This window comes from Stegodyphus dumicola, chromosome X1 (genome assembly GCF_044657685.1).
Source record: "Stegodyphus dumicola isolate Sdum_Otavi_A_Nest chromosome X1, ASM4465768v1".
Lineage (NCBI taxonomy): Eukaryota > Metazoa > Arthropoda > Arachnida > Araneae > Eresidae > Stegodyphus > Stegodyphus dumicola.
The window spans coordinates 128001241-128021004 of NC_140780.1; the positions used below are offsets into that span (position 1 = coordinate 128001241).

Consider the following 19764-nt stretch of genomic DNA (forward strand, 5'->3'; position numbering starts at 1 on the left):
GGTAATCTAAGGTTTTAACTTATATTTCCCTGTTAGTGAGCTTGTTATGAAGCAAATGCTTTTGAAGCAGTTTCTGACTGGATGTAGTTCTGTAGTCTTGCCTAAACATTGATTTGAATTTTCTTATTTTTATGTATAATAAAAATTGATGGGAATTTGTATTGTAACATCTTGGAAATTTGTATATTTTGGTGAAGTATATATGGGTTTAAAATCTGTAAACTGAATGTAAAAAGTAAAATAGAAAATACACAGAACATAATCTATGAATTAAGAATTTAAGTTTTTCTATAAGGTTATCCATACTGAACTATGATTCTTACAAAATTTTACTTGCTAATGATATGCAAAAAAGAAAATTGCATAAGTAGCAACTTAACTTAATTGTCAAAATACATTAAAATTGCTATGTTAGATGCTAAAAATAAATAGTGTTTTTTTCCTTTTCACAGAAATTTCATCCTCTTCAGTTAGTGAAACAACTTCAGTATTTTCTGGAGAAAAGAAAGCATCCCAGATATCCTCTTCACTTTGTTACAATGAATCATTGCAAGTCACAAGTGAGACTATCATTCATGAAGAAAGAAGTCTATTGGACAGTTCTTTTCAAAGCTTAAAAATTAATTCCGAGAACGATCAGGAATGGCATGTAAAAGAAACTCCAAATAAACTTAATAAAGATACTGTTACTGCGCTAGAAGTACAGGAAGATAAAACTGATGATATTAATTCTGTAGAAAGTGATTCCTTCAGCTGCACTAATAAGAGTACATGTGAGGCACCTTGTGATTTAATGCAGAATTTGGAAGAAAAACATACTGCTACAAGCAAAAATGACAGTTTTAGGCTTTCAAAAAGTAATTTTGAGGAAAGTTCAAAAAATGAATTTCTTCATGCTGAGGATTGTACTTCAACACGCAATGAACCAGTGTTAAGTGTATCTTCTCTTGTAAAAAGCATTGAAAGATCAAATTCTTTCAAGACTGCAGAAAAAGTAAGAAGTTCATTAGAGGAATCAAAGCATTTATTCACAAAAAATTATGCTCATCAGCTAATTGATTTTAGTTCTGAAAAGAAGACTGTTACTAATGCTGAAACTATTGAAATGAAAAGCAAATGTGATACTCTTATGGAAGATATATTAGTAAGTTCTAGTGAAATTGCTAATAAACATGAGAATATTTCACCTTCTCAAGAACTGAATGGGCAGCGCTTGATGGCATCTCAAGAATTTATTTCTGAAACTTTTAAGAAAACCGTTACAGAAAACTTAGATATTGAGAGTGAATTTGTATTAAAGCCACCAAGAAAAGAGGCAAAGCTTGAGAGTGATTTAGAGTCAGTGTCGAAGGAAAATATTGCTGATGAAGGGCATAAGGAAAACTCTGTAATATCTTCTAGGAACTTTGAAGAAGAAAGTATAATGAGCAGTAAATCTGTGTCTATGGGTATTGAAGAAAGTAGAATATTTGTGTCGCACCATACAACTTTTAATGATGATCTCAAAGATATACTAGTCACTGAAGCTCATAATTTTGCTGCTGTTGAAGAAAAGTCGGGAGTATCTGTTCAGACATGTAGTGATGCAGGTATAAAGAATGTGGAAAAAGCAAGTGTAAAGCAAGAAAGATGTGAAACTTGGATAAGTTCTGTTGGCATTTCAGCTCCAACATCGTCTATAACAGATGTGACAGTAAATGCTTCCACATCTACTCTTTGTGATAACAGAATGCTGGAAGATAAAATTACAATATCTGTCAATTCAAAATCCGACAATATGAAATGTAAGTATACAAATCAAAAAGATGATATTGCTAAACTGCCATTATCAGATACACTTAAATCTAGTTCGCCTAATTTAGATGCAAGCCAAAAGGCGATTCCAAAAGACAAACAAGCATTAAAAGCAGTGCAAAAGTCTCATTTACCTGAGGTTAATTCAAATATGACTAATGTAAAAAATGGGAATATTCAGAAACGTGTATCTGTTGAAATCGTCCCCTTTAGTCAAAGAATGAAGGAACGTAAATATCAACCGATCTCATTTGCCAATCGCGAAAATTCATCCGAACTTAATAAAAAGAATTCTAATGTGTTAGTAGAACGAAAATTATCTGATAGGAAAATGACAACGAAAAATAAAGAGCTAGACAAATCTAATAATAGGCATTCCTTTTCTGGAAGTCTTACCTCGGACATTAAGAAAGAGGTAGAACCTAACCTAGGGAAAAAAGTTTCAAAACCTGAAAAGTTACCTGTCCAAATCAGAATTCATAAATCTATTCCAAAATCGGAAATCAAAGATAAAGTGTGTAGCGATATTATTAATCCTAAAGAGGTGAAAAATACTTCTGAGACTGATATATCAGGTGAAATTAAATTTAAAATGCATTCTACTAAAGCAAATCAAAATGATCTAAAATTTATGAAGGAGGAGAAAAAGACTTATGATAATTCTACAAAATGGGATGTCAAAATTCAACCAGCACCTACGCTTGCTAATGTTTCATCTTATATTTCTAATAGTGAAGGAAATGTTTCTCCTGTGATGCCTCAAACCAATTTGCAATTAAGAAATGAATCTCCAAAACCTCCTCAATTATCTGAGAGTGAATGCAAAGACTTTCAGTTTAATGAAGAGTCAGAATCACAAAATAAAAGTCAAGAAAATAGCTGGAGACAACAGAAAGAAGTACCAACTTTAATCACTGATGATCCAGAACCTGAACTACTTCGTGTTTTTGCTAGAAGATCCATTAAACAAAAACATAGTGACAAAGGAAGACCAGGCGAAAAAGATGAAAAGCTCATAACAGATACATCCTCTGAAGATTCTTTTCATTTGCAAGAAGAAAATACTGAAATGATAAGTGTTTGCCAAAACAGCACAGTTATTAAAATTTCGGAAGTTTCAAAGCCACATATCACTAAACCAGATTTAAAGAAAAAATCAAAGTCTTTCTGTGAGAAAGGAAAAGTTACTCCAAGGAGTGTGTCACCCTTGAAAGAAATTAATTTGATACGTAGAGAATCACCTTTGAAATTTTCACCTGCAGATCCTCCTTCTTGCAATGACACTATACATCCAAGACAAAGGCTAGCAAGTGTTCCTGATGTTCCTTTAAATTTACCTCCTGATAATGATAAGAAAAACACTCCTAGAATCTCTCAGACTGAATCCAGCTCTGAGATTCATGCTCCTTCATCAGTTAAAGAGGAACCTCAGCAAAGATCAAGCTCTGTTATTGTTCCATCACCTACTACATCAATGAATGGAAGCCTTACAAGCACAGGATTGGTAAAAGAAAATCAGGAAATATTGACAGGCAAAGAGGCCCATGCGCCTGCTTGGTTACAGCTAGCACAACAACGGCGTGAACTCAGGGAGCAACGAGAAAGACTTCTTTTAGGAGGCTCCCCTAACTCTTTCATAGATGTAAGTTCATATTATTTCATTTTAGTATTTATGGGTAAAACTTTCATACATTCATTCAGCCAAGCTTTTTGGATTGATTTAATTGTATGCTTTATTTTAAATTATAGTTTATTTAATAGGAAATTTATAAGCAGATTCAAGAAGAAAATTCAACACTCCAGTATTTTAGGTTAATTTTATACTAGTTTTGATTAACTTATTTCTTTTAAGTAAGAGTGATATTGGAGATTTTTATCTGCTTCGTTGATAATTTGTTGTTTTCGAGAATTTTCTTGCTGGATGAAAGGTATATAAGATGTTAAATAGATTAGCTGCTAGTGACCATCAGCCTGTGGGTCACCAGTAATGAACAGCATTATCGAGCACCTATATCCTTCAGTTTAATTTGGAAAATTTTAATCTATCTAAATTTACTGTATCGTGTGATGTGTGGGTTGATTGCCAGTAACTGTCAATATGTAAGTTGTTGATCACCTGTATGTTCAATACAGCGGTCACCCATGTTGTAAATTTAGGTAAATATTGACAGTTTTAAATTAGTTAAAGTTTTTAAATTAGAATTAAATCGAAGCACACTGGTGTTTGCTAAGGCTGTGGTCACTGATGACTTTACGTTTATAGTCCCTATAGTCAACTCATAGGCCCTGGTATAAGTTGATGTAATAAATGTAGAAACATTTCTTTTAAAACTACATCCGAAGAGCAGTGTTACTCATTAAATGCAGTGACTGTCACTTGGTCAATAATGATCTTTGTGTACTGACAGACATTCATGGTGGGCCAATGCCGCGCATGCAGCTGGCAAAATTTAGGGGCGCTAAATTCAGTCGGTATCATGTGAAGTGAAAGTTACCTGTTCAAGGACACTATCCAAGTTTTTTTTTTCTTTCCAAAAGGGATTAAAAAAGGCCTTTTTTATTCAAAGGCCAAAATAAATTATTAAATTATATATGTATATATAATTATATAGGGGTGCACAAAAACCTTCGCGCAGGTGTTCCCCCCCCCCCAGGAATGAACCTGTGTACCAGCAGGCAATCCATGGGTCATCGGTGTAATACGATACAGTAAATTAGTTGGATTGTTAAAATTAAGCTGAAGAGCACTGTAAGTTATCAAATGCCGTGACCGGCAGTTTTGTCACTGGTGACCTTTGTGTACAGCAGTCAGCATATGGGGCACCACTATAACTCAATACAGTAAATCAGATGGATTGTTAAAATTAAAATGAAGAACATGGTGATCATCAAAACCACTAGCCATTAGTGACTTATAGGTCAGCAGTTACCAAAAATAAATGAATGGTAAAACATGCTAGCATAACGTAATGTTCCAAAAACTTTGAAAAGAGTCAAGTAAGGATATTTCTAGAATCAAAACACATCATAGCATTAAGGCCATCATATGTTTATCTGTTTGAAATGACTTTTGAATTCCTAAGAAACACATGCTTTTTTCGTTGTCTGATTTTTTATTGCTTAAAGAAATTATCGTAAAAATTTCTAACTTTCTTTTCATGATAACAAATATTGCTGTTGTAAGTTACATCATTAAATAACAGATGTTACTTTTATATATCAAGAACATCAGTTCTGCGAAGGGGAGAAAAACATTAATCAGAAAATCAAGGTAATTTCTAGATTCGGGCAGTTTTTAGTCCAAAGGGCATTAGCCGACCGAGAAGGGCTATTAATTTCGTTTTGGCATTTTGCATTGAAAAATTTAAATAACGCTTCACTTTTCAAACTGTTGCCACCAAATATTACAGCCCTGTATTATATTTAAAGAAATTAAATAATGAAGAATCTGCATAAATGCATGTATGGTTCTCGCATTGTGATAAAACAACGGTATCTACAGCCATCAAATTCTGAATAACGTACGTTTCTACCTGAATATGGGCATCTGGAAGCCCGGATTTGTTTTAGTATCTATTACATATTTTGTAAAACTTTAATGAATTTTTGATTAACAAACTCAACAATTTCAAAGCGAGCAATGGCAACACTGTTCGGGGGGGGGGGATTTAATCTCCAGCGCGCGAGACTATGTATCGGAAATTCTAAAGATATGCTCATTATAAAATTATTTTGCGATATTGCTGTTGAAATGGAATTTTATGGTTTAAGTGCGAAGAACATGATATTTAATAAATAAAAGAAACCCATAAAACGTTAAAAAAAAAAAAAAAAAAAAAAACGCACCTTTGGGCATAATGTAAAATCTGAAATTCGTATTTTGTATTTTATTAGTCCAAAGAGGCAATTTGCCCAGGACTATTAATTTCGCTTTGACATTTTGCGTTTATTCACTATAAATGTCGGTCACTTTTCCTTTTTTTTTTCTTTCTTTCTTTTTTAATGCCCGATTTTACATGACACTCTTCAAAGCCGATATCGCTAAATTCTTGACCACCCAGATAGGCTAGTCAGTTCGCAAAGCGGCCGCCTAAAGTTTATTAAGGGTAGCTCCAAGCCAACAGAATAATTTTTTTTTTCACCCGTGCATCCCATTCAGCGTGAGCCACCTCCCTGAGCAGGAAACAGTTTCATTCTGTTCTGTTCTGTTCAATGCCTAAGGATGTTATAAATTTTAAAGGTAGCTGACTGATATTAATTGCATATCCATGCAGTTTAAAAAAGTAATTTGAAAGTTTCCTCTGATCAGTCTTCATTTTTTTTGGGGGGGAGGGGGCCTTAGGGCAGGGTTCATCAGATCTAAAATACTGTATCATTAGTACGTAAGCTTTCTCATTTGGATCATATATGAACCTAAATGAGTATGTTTAAACAATATCGATAAATTTCTTTATGTCACACCTACGCTTTATGTAAAAAGGTAGATTGTATTAAGCATCTCAGCTTATTTTGTTCCGGTGTAGTATGTCATAAGCACAGGAGGATACATTGTATAAATTTGCTCAGCAATAACCTATCAGGACATTGCTCATAAATAAGTATTATGTGATATTTAACTCATGAATTAATATCTCAAATTTCTCACATCATCTTAAAATTGCTAATTTTGCTTAAAACGACAGAATTAAAATATTTGATAGACAACAAATGCATTCCCCAAAAGACCTAAATTTATAATTATATTGGTATTTATTTTAGAGGTAAATCTATCCCTTTTGAGTGTATCGTGCACATATATATTTTTAAAGAATGAAATTATTCTGTGCCATCTTGCTAAAATCTGGTCACTTAAATAGATTATATATAAAACCTTCTAGCTGTTGCCTAAAAAATGGAGCTTCTAGTTTCTTAGACGTACCCTGATTATGTAAAGACTTTTATCTTTTTATAACATATATTTTTCCTTTTCCTCAACTTTGAGCCAGTACTGCTTTCGCATTTTAAGATTTTACAGAAGACAACATCTTTTGGAAGTTTCTTGCGCCGCCAATCTTTTAGAAGTTTCTTGCGTCTACGATCACCCTCCTCGTAGGTAATAATTTTTACAGATCGCACCCAACATTTAACAACCCCCCCCACCACACACACAAAGCTTAACAGGATAGGACATTCTGAACACTTGTTTAAATAAGTAGTCCTACTATTGGGCACTTTGAACCTTATCGCATACTTTTTCCAAGAACTACAATTTTTTGCTTCTACAGAGCAGCTTTGAATTCTACAAGGAACACAGTTTGGTCGTCTGAAGAATTAGGTATATTTTCGTTTTGAAGGTCGTCCTTAGTTTTCAGTAAGTTTGCCTTTTCTTTCTTTCTTTCTTTTCCCCCCCCCACCCCAATTTTTATTTCCAATTAGTTTCCAGTTTTTAGCTGTTAAAGCTCAGACTTCATTTTATTATTTAAAGAATCTTTATGAAAAGTTTTTCGTTTTCTTGGCATTAAAAGTTTAGTTTAGTATAGTCGGGGACCACCAAATTTTTTAGTGTTGTGTAAACGACAATTTGGTTTAAAGTACATTTGTTTTGCTTTTTATATTTATTTGCTTTTGAATTTCGGATTTGCATATAATGATTTTAAACCAATTTGATTTTTTTAATGGTAAAGTAAATATAAAGTTTTTTTTTTTTTTTTTAAAGTAGTCAATTTAGCACAATGTTATCTTTTATTCCTTTTACCAAATGTTTTGAAGGCATGCAGGAAAAATCCTGGTATATTTGCGATTCGATTTTTCGGTTTTATATGAATTTTAATGTCTTAAATGAAAATTTAATAGATTCTTTTTTTCGGTTTTCGATCTCAAATGAACCAGGAGAACGAAACACGTTTTCGAAGCACATTAATCGACTTTTATGAAGCTTTCATCTTCCCCTGATGAGTTCTGAATTGGAGTTTCAGTTAAAGGAGATTAATTTATATATATATATATACTATGTTGTATTTTTTTTCTTTTGCATTTTCATTTTTATTGAGTTTGTATTACTATGGATTCTTATGTTATTTTTGATCTGCTTTGGATATTGTGTTGTAACTCTTATACACGATTGCAATTATTAATATTGTTGATGAATAACCTTGCTTTGACTCCAGTTTACTTTTAACTTTAGATTCTTTAAGTCTCTCGCTCTCTCTATATATATGTGTGTGTGCATGTGTGTGTGTTTTTTAAGAAATAAAAATATGAAGGAAAATTATTCCCACCTGAAATATTTTTTCGTATATAATTACTATTTTTATTTTGGCCTACCAGCGGGCGAGCGATAAATTCGCTAAAGTTCGGTCCGAGGTTCAAATCCTACGAGCGGGCTGGCTGCAGGGGCGTTTTCGTGGTTTTCCCCATGTGTAACGTGTATACGAGCTAGTTCCCTTAGAAAATCCTCCACGAAGGCATCCCTCTTCTTAGGCAGATAACCCTTGAATGCTAGCTATCCAGACGGTATAGTGGTTAGGGGAGCCTGACTGCGATACCGAAGGGCCCAGGTTCTAATCCCAGAAAAGGCATGGATGTAAAATTGTCCTGTTCCTTCACAGGAGGTAACATTGCCATTTATAGGCAAGTGCCCACCATTGGAGGGGTAACCCTCGAGTGCTTTGCCATAATCAAATAAACCAAGCCAGTAAGTCAACTATTTTTATTTATTCATTTTTTATATAATAGAGTGAAGCTTTATTTATTTTTAAAATAATGTAATTTTTAGTTGCAGTTCAAAAAGACCAGTTGCTTTTAAAGTAGAAACGGAGGCTTTTAAAAGTAACTGTCGAGCAGCCCATTAACCACTGGTGAATTAATATATTAATCTCTTATGCGTATTTCCATATAAAGTGAAGATTTAGGTATTTAGAGCTGCGTGGTTTTCTACTTTTGTACAAAATAAGTAAATTAGAAATATCTTAATAATAATAAAAAGCATAATTTCACTAAAACTATTTCAGATGATGTTAAAATGGCCACCACTTCTGGCCTTAGGCGTGGCCATTGCCATTTATAGGCAAGTGCCCGCCATTGGGGGGGGGGTAACCCTCGAGTGCTTTGCCATAATCAAATAAACCAAGCCAGTAAGTCAATTATTTTTTTTATTCATTTTTTATGTAATAGACAATAGAGTGAAGCTGGGCATGGAGATAAGTTATGTTGTTACGCGCGTACGAGTTCATAATAGATTGAATGCACAAAGAACTTATGAGAGCTTGATAAATTTATTTTATCAAAATAAACACTTCACAGCTCTGTAACTTTTTCACAAAAGTACTCGTACAGATCTACACAGTATGACGGAGTACAATCAGTAGTTACATTTCAAACTGCTAAGAACGTTAAGCAAAACGCAATGCAAAGTGCATATCAAAAGATAAGCTCACACAGAGATATCTCAATACTCTGAATTAACACTGAACTAAACTGAGAAACTAATGCTCTCTCCGATTTTATATAGTTTTCCTCTGGCCGCCGAGAAATATAGTAAATTACGTTTCTCGAAATTACTGGAAGGCATATACGGTTACAATTACATCTAAGAGCCGAGTACAGTTAAAATACCTATTACAGTTATATAGGGACCGACCCCAAATGTCGCCAAGTTTAGCCACTTTGTGTGATTTTTTGCCAATTTTGACGAGATTGCCAATTTCTCAATGTTAAATATACTTGCTCCCCAGGGCCAGCCCTAGCGGAGGGGCAGGCAAAGTGGTGTACAGCACGCGGGCAGCGAAATGTTTATCAAACATATATTTCTCTAAAAAAGGGCAGCCAATTTTAATTTGCACGTGGGCAGCTGACGGTATCTAGGATCGGGCGCTGCTTCCCTATGTATTCTAACCTTTCCAGGAAAGCTTCGCTTCTTTAGATTTTAATGTTTTTTAAACCCCCCCCCTCAAAAAAATACTGCAGTTACTTTTCTAAATTTGTATATTTAAAATGCTCTCCTAAGTTAACCATTGCATTTATAATTGTTTTCTTTTACATTTCATATATTCGTAAACAGCTTCATTTGTAATAAAGAATGATGCATTTACGATACCTAAGTATGTGCGCTCTTGATAATCCTTTCTTTTGGGGGGGGGGATCTGGAGCTTTTTGGAAGTTAGTCTTATTTGCAGTAGCTCATGGAGTGCATAGGTCAGGATAAACATTACAACGGTAATATCAATACGGCATTCTTGATATAATTTTTGCCAACGAATAGCATGAGTGTGAACATAACATCAGAAGTGTTCCCAAATAAATATTTAATGCAGGACTTTATTCAACCGGAACCCCATTCTGGCACTTCTCGGTTTTTGAGTGTAATTCTAACTCCAACCGGAGTTCCAATTATGATGAGCTCCGATGTTTTAACTTATTTTTAAACTATTTCTCGTTAATTTAATTTATTCGTTTTTATTAATCTTTTTACACTTAATTTTAAATGTTAATTTTTATTTTTTAATTATTTTTTATTTATTCTCTCTTCTTTGCCGGTCATCAATACATTGGGCTCTGTCACTTTTAATTTTAGAAATAAAGTCCTGGTTTAATTTCATCTGAATAAACATGTCACTGGTATTTTACAGTCTTCTTCAAACCCGCCGAAGTTTGTGGCGCCTTTTTTCTAACAATCAACACCAGATCCATCTAATCTTGACTATTGTCCTGCAGGTTTTGATTTTTGGGACTTTTAGGCAGTCTACCCATTTGAATTTTGATTTGCCTCTTATTCGGATGCCAGCTACTTTTGCTGAAAATAACTCCTTTGTATTCGATCATCTTATATTCAAATTTCGCGGCTAACTGGTCGAACAACCAGTGCTGAATGCTCTTATCAGATCGGCCGCCAGTGGGTTGTCGTCTGTCAGAAATTTTGTCTATATTTTAGATGTGTAGATGAGCACAGATATGATTAGATGCTTACAAAGTATCATTTTAGTTTCGTTTAGTCAAGTTCTACTTTAAAAGTTTTCATAAAACATAAATACATCATTTTGCCGCAGTACTTGTTTTTGTAGTTCTCTTGTAATATTGTTGTTATTAATGGTGAATTCAAACTTAAGCAGGTAAACTGTTAGCTTTTTCGATTTTGTTACAACCTGTCTCCAGATAGGTATCAGGATTTTTTTTTAGTGCACCATATGTTTAGTTTTATCTTGATTTATTTAGAGATTCACCTTCCCTCCACTCTCCTCGAACCCTCATAAGCTTCTTTTAGATCTGTGAGAGCCTTGGCTGTTTTACTAACGTCATCTTCAAACAAATACAAGAATTTGTACAGTTTTATGAAGATGTACCGGCTCTTTGAGTCTCAAATTATTTTCTCCAAATCTACGATCAAGAGAACACGTGGCCGTGGTTCTCACTGCATAACAACATTTTTTTATTTCCATTAGTTCTGAGAGGCTACTTTGAATTTAAACCACAAGCTCATTCCATTTGGTCAGTTTTGGAGTCATCCTGTATGATTTCTAATGAGAGAGAAACAAATCTAGAGTTACATAAGCGATGTTGATTTTTATGCATAAACAGAAAGTAAATTATGGTGAAAATTCTTTCATTTCAAATCATAATGATCTTTAAATGGCTTTATTAAGCTTTCTAATATTATTATTAATAATCTAATAATTCTAATACTTTCTAATATTGTTATTCTGATATACTGATATTCCTCACAAATAATTACCGTAAATATGTGGGCTGAAATCAACTACTTTAGTCTTTCATCTAATTTTGTGCTTTAATATATGACTGCTTATCTCTTTTAAGTAAGTGATTATCATATGTTTCAAATAAAATATTGGAAATCAGTAACTTGTCCAAGAATTATATACCTGCGTATAAGTCGAGATATTTTGGACAAAAAAAAAAAAAAAAAAAGACTTCAAAGTGGGGGGGTCGACTTATACGCGGGGCCATAAAAAATTAAAAGAATCGGAAGTTCAAAAATTTCTTTATATAATGCAGTTGTATTCTTCCCGCACTCAAATTGGACGACTTATCAAATAAGTCACTTACTTGAAGTAATTTCATGACTTAAATTATGTGACGAACTAATCACAGAGTTTCATACTTTAACTAGAGTAAGTTTCGAATAAACCAAAGAATTTTCGGCCCCCGAACAACCGATCAATATCGAGCAATAAAAATTTTTCGAAGTTTCTCGATCGATTTCGGAAGTGGGGGTTTCTTATTTTCTACGAATTTTTTATGTCGAAGTGAGGGGGTCGACTTATACGCGGGTATATACGGTAAAATATCGATGTCAATATTTAAGCTAAGTCATCAGTCTCTGATAATATTCGTAAGTATTTCACAAATAAAACTATAAAATGGCATATGACTGATTTGCAAAAATATATTATTTTTTAATAATAGAGTTTAAATAAAGATAGAGTATTTATGGGTGAACAAAGCGTCACGTAATCGTGGTTAGTTGCGGTATGAAATTGCAGTGTTAGACATATAACATGTTAAATTAATTTTTAGTTAAAATAACCTAAAATTACTGAGTCTGGAATTCCTTGTATTGTCAAGTACTACTGATCCTTTGTGCTGAAGTTTAAATTTGGGAATTTTATATTAAAACAAAATTTGTAGGAAGTGACTATATGAAAGTAAGATTAGCTGTTTATTATAATTTTTAGTTTTATACAAAACTCTTAACACAGTTGTATTTTTGTTAAAAGTATTGAAATTATAATGCAACCAGTTAATAAAATTTTCAAAATTATGATAACTTTCTTTTTCTTTTAGGCTTCCAATAAACCATCAAGGTCATCAAAAGTATGGGATATGGTCAACAACTTTCAAAAATTACAGATGACCTAAATTGCAATGGGAAACTTTTGAGATGCATAATAATGCTGTTTATTAAGCTCAGTTATGTATGAGTGTACAATTACAAATGATTGCAGCTTTTGACTTACATGTTATAAATGTGTTTCTGCAATTTAATACAATGTAAATGTTTTTGACACGCAGCTAAAAGATGTGAAATATTTCGTCAAAAAATATTGTATGAAGATTTGTCTGTGCTAAGGCCTAACCTGTGAGATTATGAAAACTTACAAAAGGTTAAAGGTTGATTTTTATAGTAAAACTGGAAAGAGATACAAATAAACCTAGTGAAACTACATTATGTAATACGTTTTCTTATTTATGATAAGTATCATATATGAAAGATTTTGCATGCAGAATATTTTATAATAAAATGTACCACAAATTAATTTTTTTACAAATAAAGCTAGAAACTTTGTGGCATAACAACACAAAATTTGATTGTCTAAAAGAATACATTCATTTAAGTCTATTTCATAAAAACATTCAACATACTGCTTAAGAATGTGATGCATTTTTTATTGTAAGTTAGCTTCTAATCTTTCAAAAGATAGAAATTGCCCTTACATAGTTCTCTCTGTCATACTTTTCTTACTCCCTCAGGGTATTCTTTAACACAGATGTATGCCTTTTTAAAAATTTCTGATGTCATTGAAGTTGTGAAACGATGTACAAGAAATTTTACTTCACCACCTTCTGTAGCAGTTTTGGGATTTTTTCTTAAAGAGGCTACCTTAAATTTAATACATTCTAAACATTGCTTGTTTCTACACAAAGGGTTCACGTTCACAAATCAATTAACATTTCCTAAACATGTAAAACTAATCTTTAAATTAAAAAAAGTAATCACTGAAAATCTTGATCTAGTTTACGTTTTTGAATGCATGTAAAATGCAAGCATTGTAATCAAAATTCACTGAGAAATGAATTATTATAATCCATTACATAATAGTTTTCACTTGAGCATTTATCTGTTATATAAAGGTGACCAAGAATTATTTGTTCCAAAAATTATATGATGTGCAATATTTTCTTAATGTAAAATAGTTGTAATTTAATATTTTAAAAGATTAAATTTATATCTTAATATTTTAGTTAAAAATAATTATAAAAGTAGTATTTTGAAAATGAGTTGGAAAGCCGTGTAATATTTTCATACTGAATTCACAGTAATATTCTATATTGCATCTGCTTTCTAAATATTATAATTATGAGACTATATTTTCTACAAGAGTTATGAAGAGAAGTCTTAAAAATTAGAAAATTATAAATCTTACTTTTTACATGAATTCAGAATTTGTATTGTTGCAAAACGAATTTCGCATTTTCAGTTTTCAATAGTTAATCATTTTTAAGCAATGTATGCATGTTTCATTTTAACTTAAAATTTATTCCACAAATAAGTATTTTTTAATAAACACCTATTCCTCAAATAAATTTTTTTTTGAATTAACATATATTTTTTATTTGTATAATAAATAATCGTGAATATGCTTTGTTCACCATTTATTACTTATTCAAGACATTTTAACTGAATGCATCTAACCAAAAATCTGAATACTGATCTTTATTTCTAGGAGGCCGGTACTTTCAGTTTATGGATTAAGAATCCCTCGCTCTCTTTTAAAATTTCCTTTTGTAATTGGCATTTAATCTATTTTTTACACTTTAGAAAATTTCGGAATTAGCACTCTTATTATTTATATTAAAGTCTGCACTTCAAGAAAAGCTGTGATATTTCACCAATTGTTAAAAAGGATAAAACTAGAAGAAATTTGTCTTTGGTTATCTTAAGTAAAGTAGCCAATATTAATAAATAAATTGTTTATAGGCCAAAAATTTACCTAACATTTAAGGTGACAAAATTGGAAGCTGAAAGCATACAAAATAAGGCTTTGAATGGTACATTTCTTTTGTTAAATATAGGATATCCATCTTCTAATTGCCTCTTCCCTCAAATCCTGATATATAGTATATATTATTATAGGTTAATTATTGCCTTAAAATATTCTCATATAATTTCATATTATTTTACTAATAAGGTATAGTGCATTATTTTTCATACATGACAGACATTTTTTAAATTTATATTGTCTATACTACTCTAAATGCAACTGATATTAATAATCATTTGCTTGTATAATGCATTTGGAATAATCATATTGTGGATTTGCCGAAAGTATATTGTGATACTCGTATTTTTTCTGTATACATTAATTCCTATTTTAGTGCACTTTCAATTTCAAGTCCTGTTAAAACAGATTTTAAGAAATTAGTTAAGGGAATGTGCTTTAAAATTTGTTATGAAGTATGATTTGTTTTAAATTTAACCGGTTATTAAATCATTTGATGGGAAAATATTTTCAAAATCATTTTATAAAATGCTGTATTATTTCTTTCTGTACTTGTTTGCTGAATGCATTAATGGATGTCAAAAATTAAGACACTGTTCATTTATTTCATTTAAGAGTCAAAGTTATTACTAAAAAGAAAATACTCTTTAATGCAAAATGTGTGAAGCTGGTCTTGACTGTCCTAGAATGTCCTTAATGCTAATTAATGTGTAACAGATCTTCCTGCTACATAATATGCTTTTAATTTGTGTCTATATTTTAAAAACTTACTATATGGTGTCTGCCATATTTATAACATTATCATAAATCTGAAATCAACAAAAGCCTGCTTATGTTCAAGATAGGTAAATTTTTACTGTGTTGAATTTTTGTCTACACACAACGTTTTAAAATATAATTTTGTGTTCTTTACTCTTAATCTAATGAAAGGAAATTATGAAATTTTTAATTACTGAAGAAAAAAAAATTCCTTAATCATTTAAATATTAAGAGAAAAGAAGGCAAAAATGACCGAAAATCAAAGAAGAAAAAGTAGTTGAAATTCCTTAACATACTACTGGAAAGAAAACTTGTATCTTAATATATTTGTCAGATAAGGATTCTTCCTTTAAGTGCAGTTTTTACTGTGTTAGTTAGTCAGTTAAGGCACAGCATGCATGGTCTATCTATATAAGAGAAGACATGTCTTTGTAGAGCATTTTCTGAATGAAACTGACTCATATTTATATTACATATCTGAAAGAGCATGAAAATACTCATGAAGCCATCTCATTCTCTATTATTGCATAATACCATCTTCATAACATCTGCATTTGACGTAGCTGGTAAAATCCAACATTCGTTTGGAATTAAATCCATATGAAATAACTTAGTGCATTTCGTGAGCAAAATCAAATATTTAACTATATTTAAGTTGGGTATTTAAAATCAATGCTAAATAAATGTTTTATCTATGACTAAACTTGAAGCTGATGTGTGTCTTTTGGGATGTGTAAAATAAAATTTTCGACATCACTTTTAATGCTTCTTAACATTTAAATCTTTAAAAGAAAAGAAAGAAAATAGGTGATGTTTCTCAGTATGAAGGCTGTGCTAGATTTATCTTCATAATATCATTTTCAAGTGAACTATCTTCACGTTTTCTCCAAATGCCTTTTTTTTTTTAAGATGTCATAAATATAAAATTTTTCTTCCTATAATTAATTCCTTTTTCAAATCCCCTCCCACAGAAAACAGACATGATACAACATCAGGATCATTTGGCATTAATTGCTGAAGCTTTATGAAGAGAACTATCTAATATTTGCAGAATTTCAAAGTATTTTTAGGTATGGAAAAACGCACATTTTTATGTAAAACTGCATCCCCCAATCAGTTACATAATGAGAATATCATGTTTCCGAAAAGGTTTTAAAATTTTCTGCATAAAGTGTTCTGAATTAATTTTAGTTCCTTACTCCACATATGCAAAAATCCCAGTCTAAGTGTTAACAGCATTAGGAGTAACCATTGATGAAATTAAATCTAGTCTTCATTGACGCCAACTAATACACTAAATGTCTGATTTTGCTTTGGGGCTTGAATCTTAAAAAGAGATCCAAACCTAATTTATTGTTAGGAATTATAATTTTCAGAAAAGCTTGTACAAAGGTCATAAATGCTACTCAATCACTTTTACGAATTTTTCACTTGGATAATCATATCCAAATTTTTTACGGTATCCTTCCATCAGTATATATTTATTTCTGGAAGAAGGGAAAAAAATGAAAGATATGTTGGCTACTTGAAACCTATGAGTTAGTTGTTACATTTTTTGACTAAGCTCTGAAGCAGTTCGCCTTTGCATCATAACCATACACTTAACTTTACATCACATCACATCACATCATAGCATAACTTTTAATTTGTTAATCTGCTTTTTTCTTAAAATCTATCTTGACATAAAATCTCACTTTTCCATTCAAAGTATCTTTATTGATGAATGTAAAAAATGTGCTAAATTTTCCTTGCTCAGAGTGACAGATAAATAAGCAAGTATGAAAATAATTTGCAATCATGTATTTGAAATATTATTTTGTTAAAGTATGGTTACTTGACTTTAAATTTCTTAAAGTAAGATATTTTAGATATTGAAAATGGATGCATAAAATTTACCAGTGCTGAAATTGAAAGTGAATACTTCCAGACTTGAAATTAAACCAGACTTGACACCATTAAAAATAGGGATGGTTTTAATCTTCTTTCAGTCTTTGTACCTTTACTTCTATGTTTTTGTGATGAGTATCTTATTTTAACTGATATCACATTAAAAACAGTTCACTTTATTTATCACCGACTGATATTAAATACATTTTTATTAAATATACGGATGCTTCATATGTGGAGGCTTGCCTGCACAACAACAAAAATCATTATAATAATTATGGGATATGTGCATTGATTTCTGATAATTTCATTTCAGCGATTATGCAAAACAATATTTATACGTTATGTGTCGCCAAGGATACTTATAATACGCCAAGCATTAGGTACCATGAAGAGATATTCTTTATGTATTTCAGTTTGAAATAAAGTTTCAAACTTTAATATTAAAAGACATTGAATGTTATTCAAAACTATGATATTTGCATGCTATATATGTAGAGTTTATTTTATTACTACAGCATTAAATTTTACCCATTTTCATTGTAATTTTTTTTTGTTACTAAACAGAAATATGTTCTCGAAATAATTTTACTCTAATTAAAATAGAAGCCATAATGAACATAATTTCTATAACACTAAGTTAGGAGCTACATATGATTGCAAGCATTTTATTTGTAATTGTTTTCTACCACGAAATGTATGTCTATTATACCTATTATTTTTAATTATAATGTTTGTAGTCTCATTCTCATAATATACTATTTTCAGCAGGAAAGCAATGCATTAATCCATCTAAGCTAAATGAAAGTTTACAGTTTATGACTTTAAATATGTGACAATTATGCAATATTTTAGAACAGCAAAGTGACAGCTAATAAATGTATTCCAGGATTAATGTCTAAATTCAAAATATGTAGCATATACTTTTGTGTCCTTTACACAAGTCTTCATAAATTGTAATAAAAGTCAGCAATTTTTTCAATGTATTTATGAAAACTAAACATGTAAATATGTGTTAATGTTGTAATTAAATTAGAAATATACGTAGATTTTTTTAGTGATATTTGTATACTCCATTGCACAAAATAATTTTACATTATTGAACATTTCATCAATTGAACATACATTTCATCTAATATTAAAGTCATTGGAAGCAATTTTTGTGAAATACAATACATTGTTAAGCCCCAAAATTTTTATTTTATAAAATAAAACGAATGTCAAAGCTAAGATAATGCTTAAAGCCAAAAAAAGGAAAAAAGAAAGAAAAAATTATTTCTTTGAAACAAATATTCTAGCATTAAATTCTACAGATTTTAACAACATTTGATTTACATATATTTTTTGGTTTATTTGGTTATTTTTAGATTTCTGCAAAGTACATATATGTATGTCTGTTTTGTCAAGGAAAGTCAATAAAATGTAGCTTCGATATTTTCACTAGTTCATTTACAAATGAAAAAGTAGGTTGTTTTTAAATTTATGCAATAGTATTAAATTTTATGATAAGCTCATGATGAGGCATTCATAAATTGTTTGCTTTAAAAATTCATTGTTGAAATATCAGAAATAAAAAATTAGATTAGTGTGATGTAATACATTGGTCATTTTTCTGCAAACAAAGTTTAAATATTTTATAAATGAAAGCAAAGATAGCTTTAATATTGGATATTTTCAGCAATTGTGTCATTGTTTTCTAGAGAAGAAAATATAGAAATTTATGGAATCAAACATATGTAACCTAACAAATACAAGTCACTTGATTGCTAACATTTATTTTTATAGGAACTTTGCAGGTTATGCCTTTAATGTGGGTCCATCATTTCTTGCTTATAACTGTGTATATATAACATCGCACTAAAGTAAAATTCTAAGTGTGAAGTTGGTCACTTTTACAACTGCGTGTATTTAAAAGATGGTATTTTAGTAATTTCATAAGTTAGTGTAGATGCAATAGCATAAAAGCGAAGATATGTTAAAGCACAAAAAAGATTGTGTAAAAGAAAATCCTTTGTATCTGTTTGCTTATGTACTCTCTCTTATTGCCAAAAATTTTTAATTAGATTTTCATGCTATTAACTGTGGAGAGTGTGTGCAATTTCTTTTTATTGTTCATAAAGTATATTTCAGTGTGTTATAGTGAGTCATTTAGAGTAAATGATCTATTACATTCATGTATAAAATATGTTATATTTTGCATGTACAGATATTTTTTTCACTTACTGAATATTTCGAAAGTATGATCAAAGGTTAACTCATCATTACTGTTCTTTTTACAATTGGAAAATGTCAGAATATTTGTCAAAATTTTTAGTAAATGAATAAAAATTTATAACTTTTTAATGGTGATTCTTTATTGAAATTACATTTATATCATTTGTTGATCATGATGTTAAAATTATAAAAGGGCTTCACAGTTTGTTCTGCAACTGGTTGTTATTGGCTTATTCTACTGTAGTGTGTAGAAAAATGTAATAAATTTTCATAAAATTCTTCTGCACTGTATATTAGATTTTTTAGTTTTATACAGAATTTTAAAGTAACAATATTTTGTCGTGTTAAAAATAAACATGTACTGAAACGTAGGTTTTGATTTTTTAATATTTTGACA

The 19764-nt window shown here is 30.8% G+C and overlaps 1 protein-coding gene across 5 annotated transcripts in view; it reads left to right on the top strand.

Annotated features, from left to right (window-relative positions):
- Window positions 1-19496, top strand: part of LOC118196119 (uncharacterized) — a 326905-nt gene extending 307409 nt beyond the window's left edge. For all 5 annotated transcript variants that reach the window (XM_085808355.1, XM_085808356.1, XM_085808357.1 and 2 more), the window contains 2 exons: window positions 453-3436; window positions 12571-19496. In XM_085808355.1, coding sequence (XP_085664481.1) covers window positions 453-3436; window positions 12571-12645 — 3059 coding nt within the window. In that variant the 3' untranslated portion in view covers window positions 12646-19496. The remainder of the gene's footprint in view (window positions 1-452; window positions 3437-12570) is intronic.
- The last annotated feature ends 268 nt before the right edge of the window (window positions 19497-19764 follow it).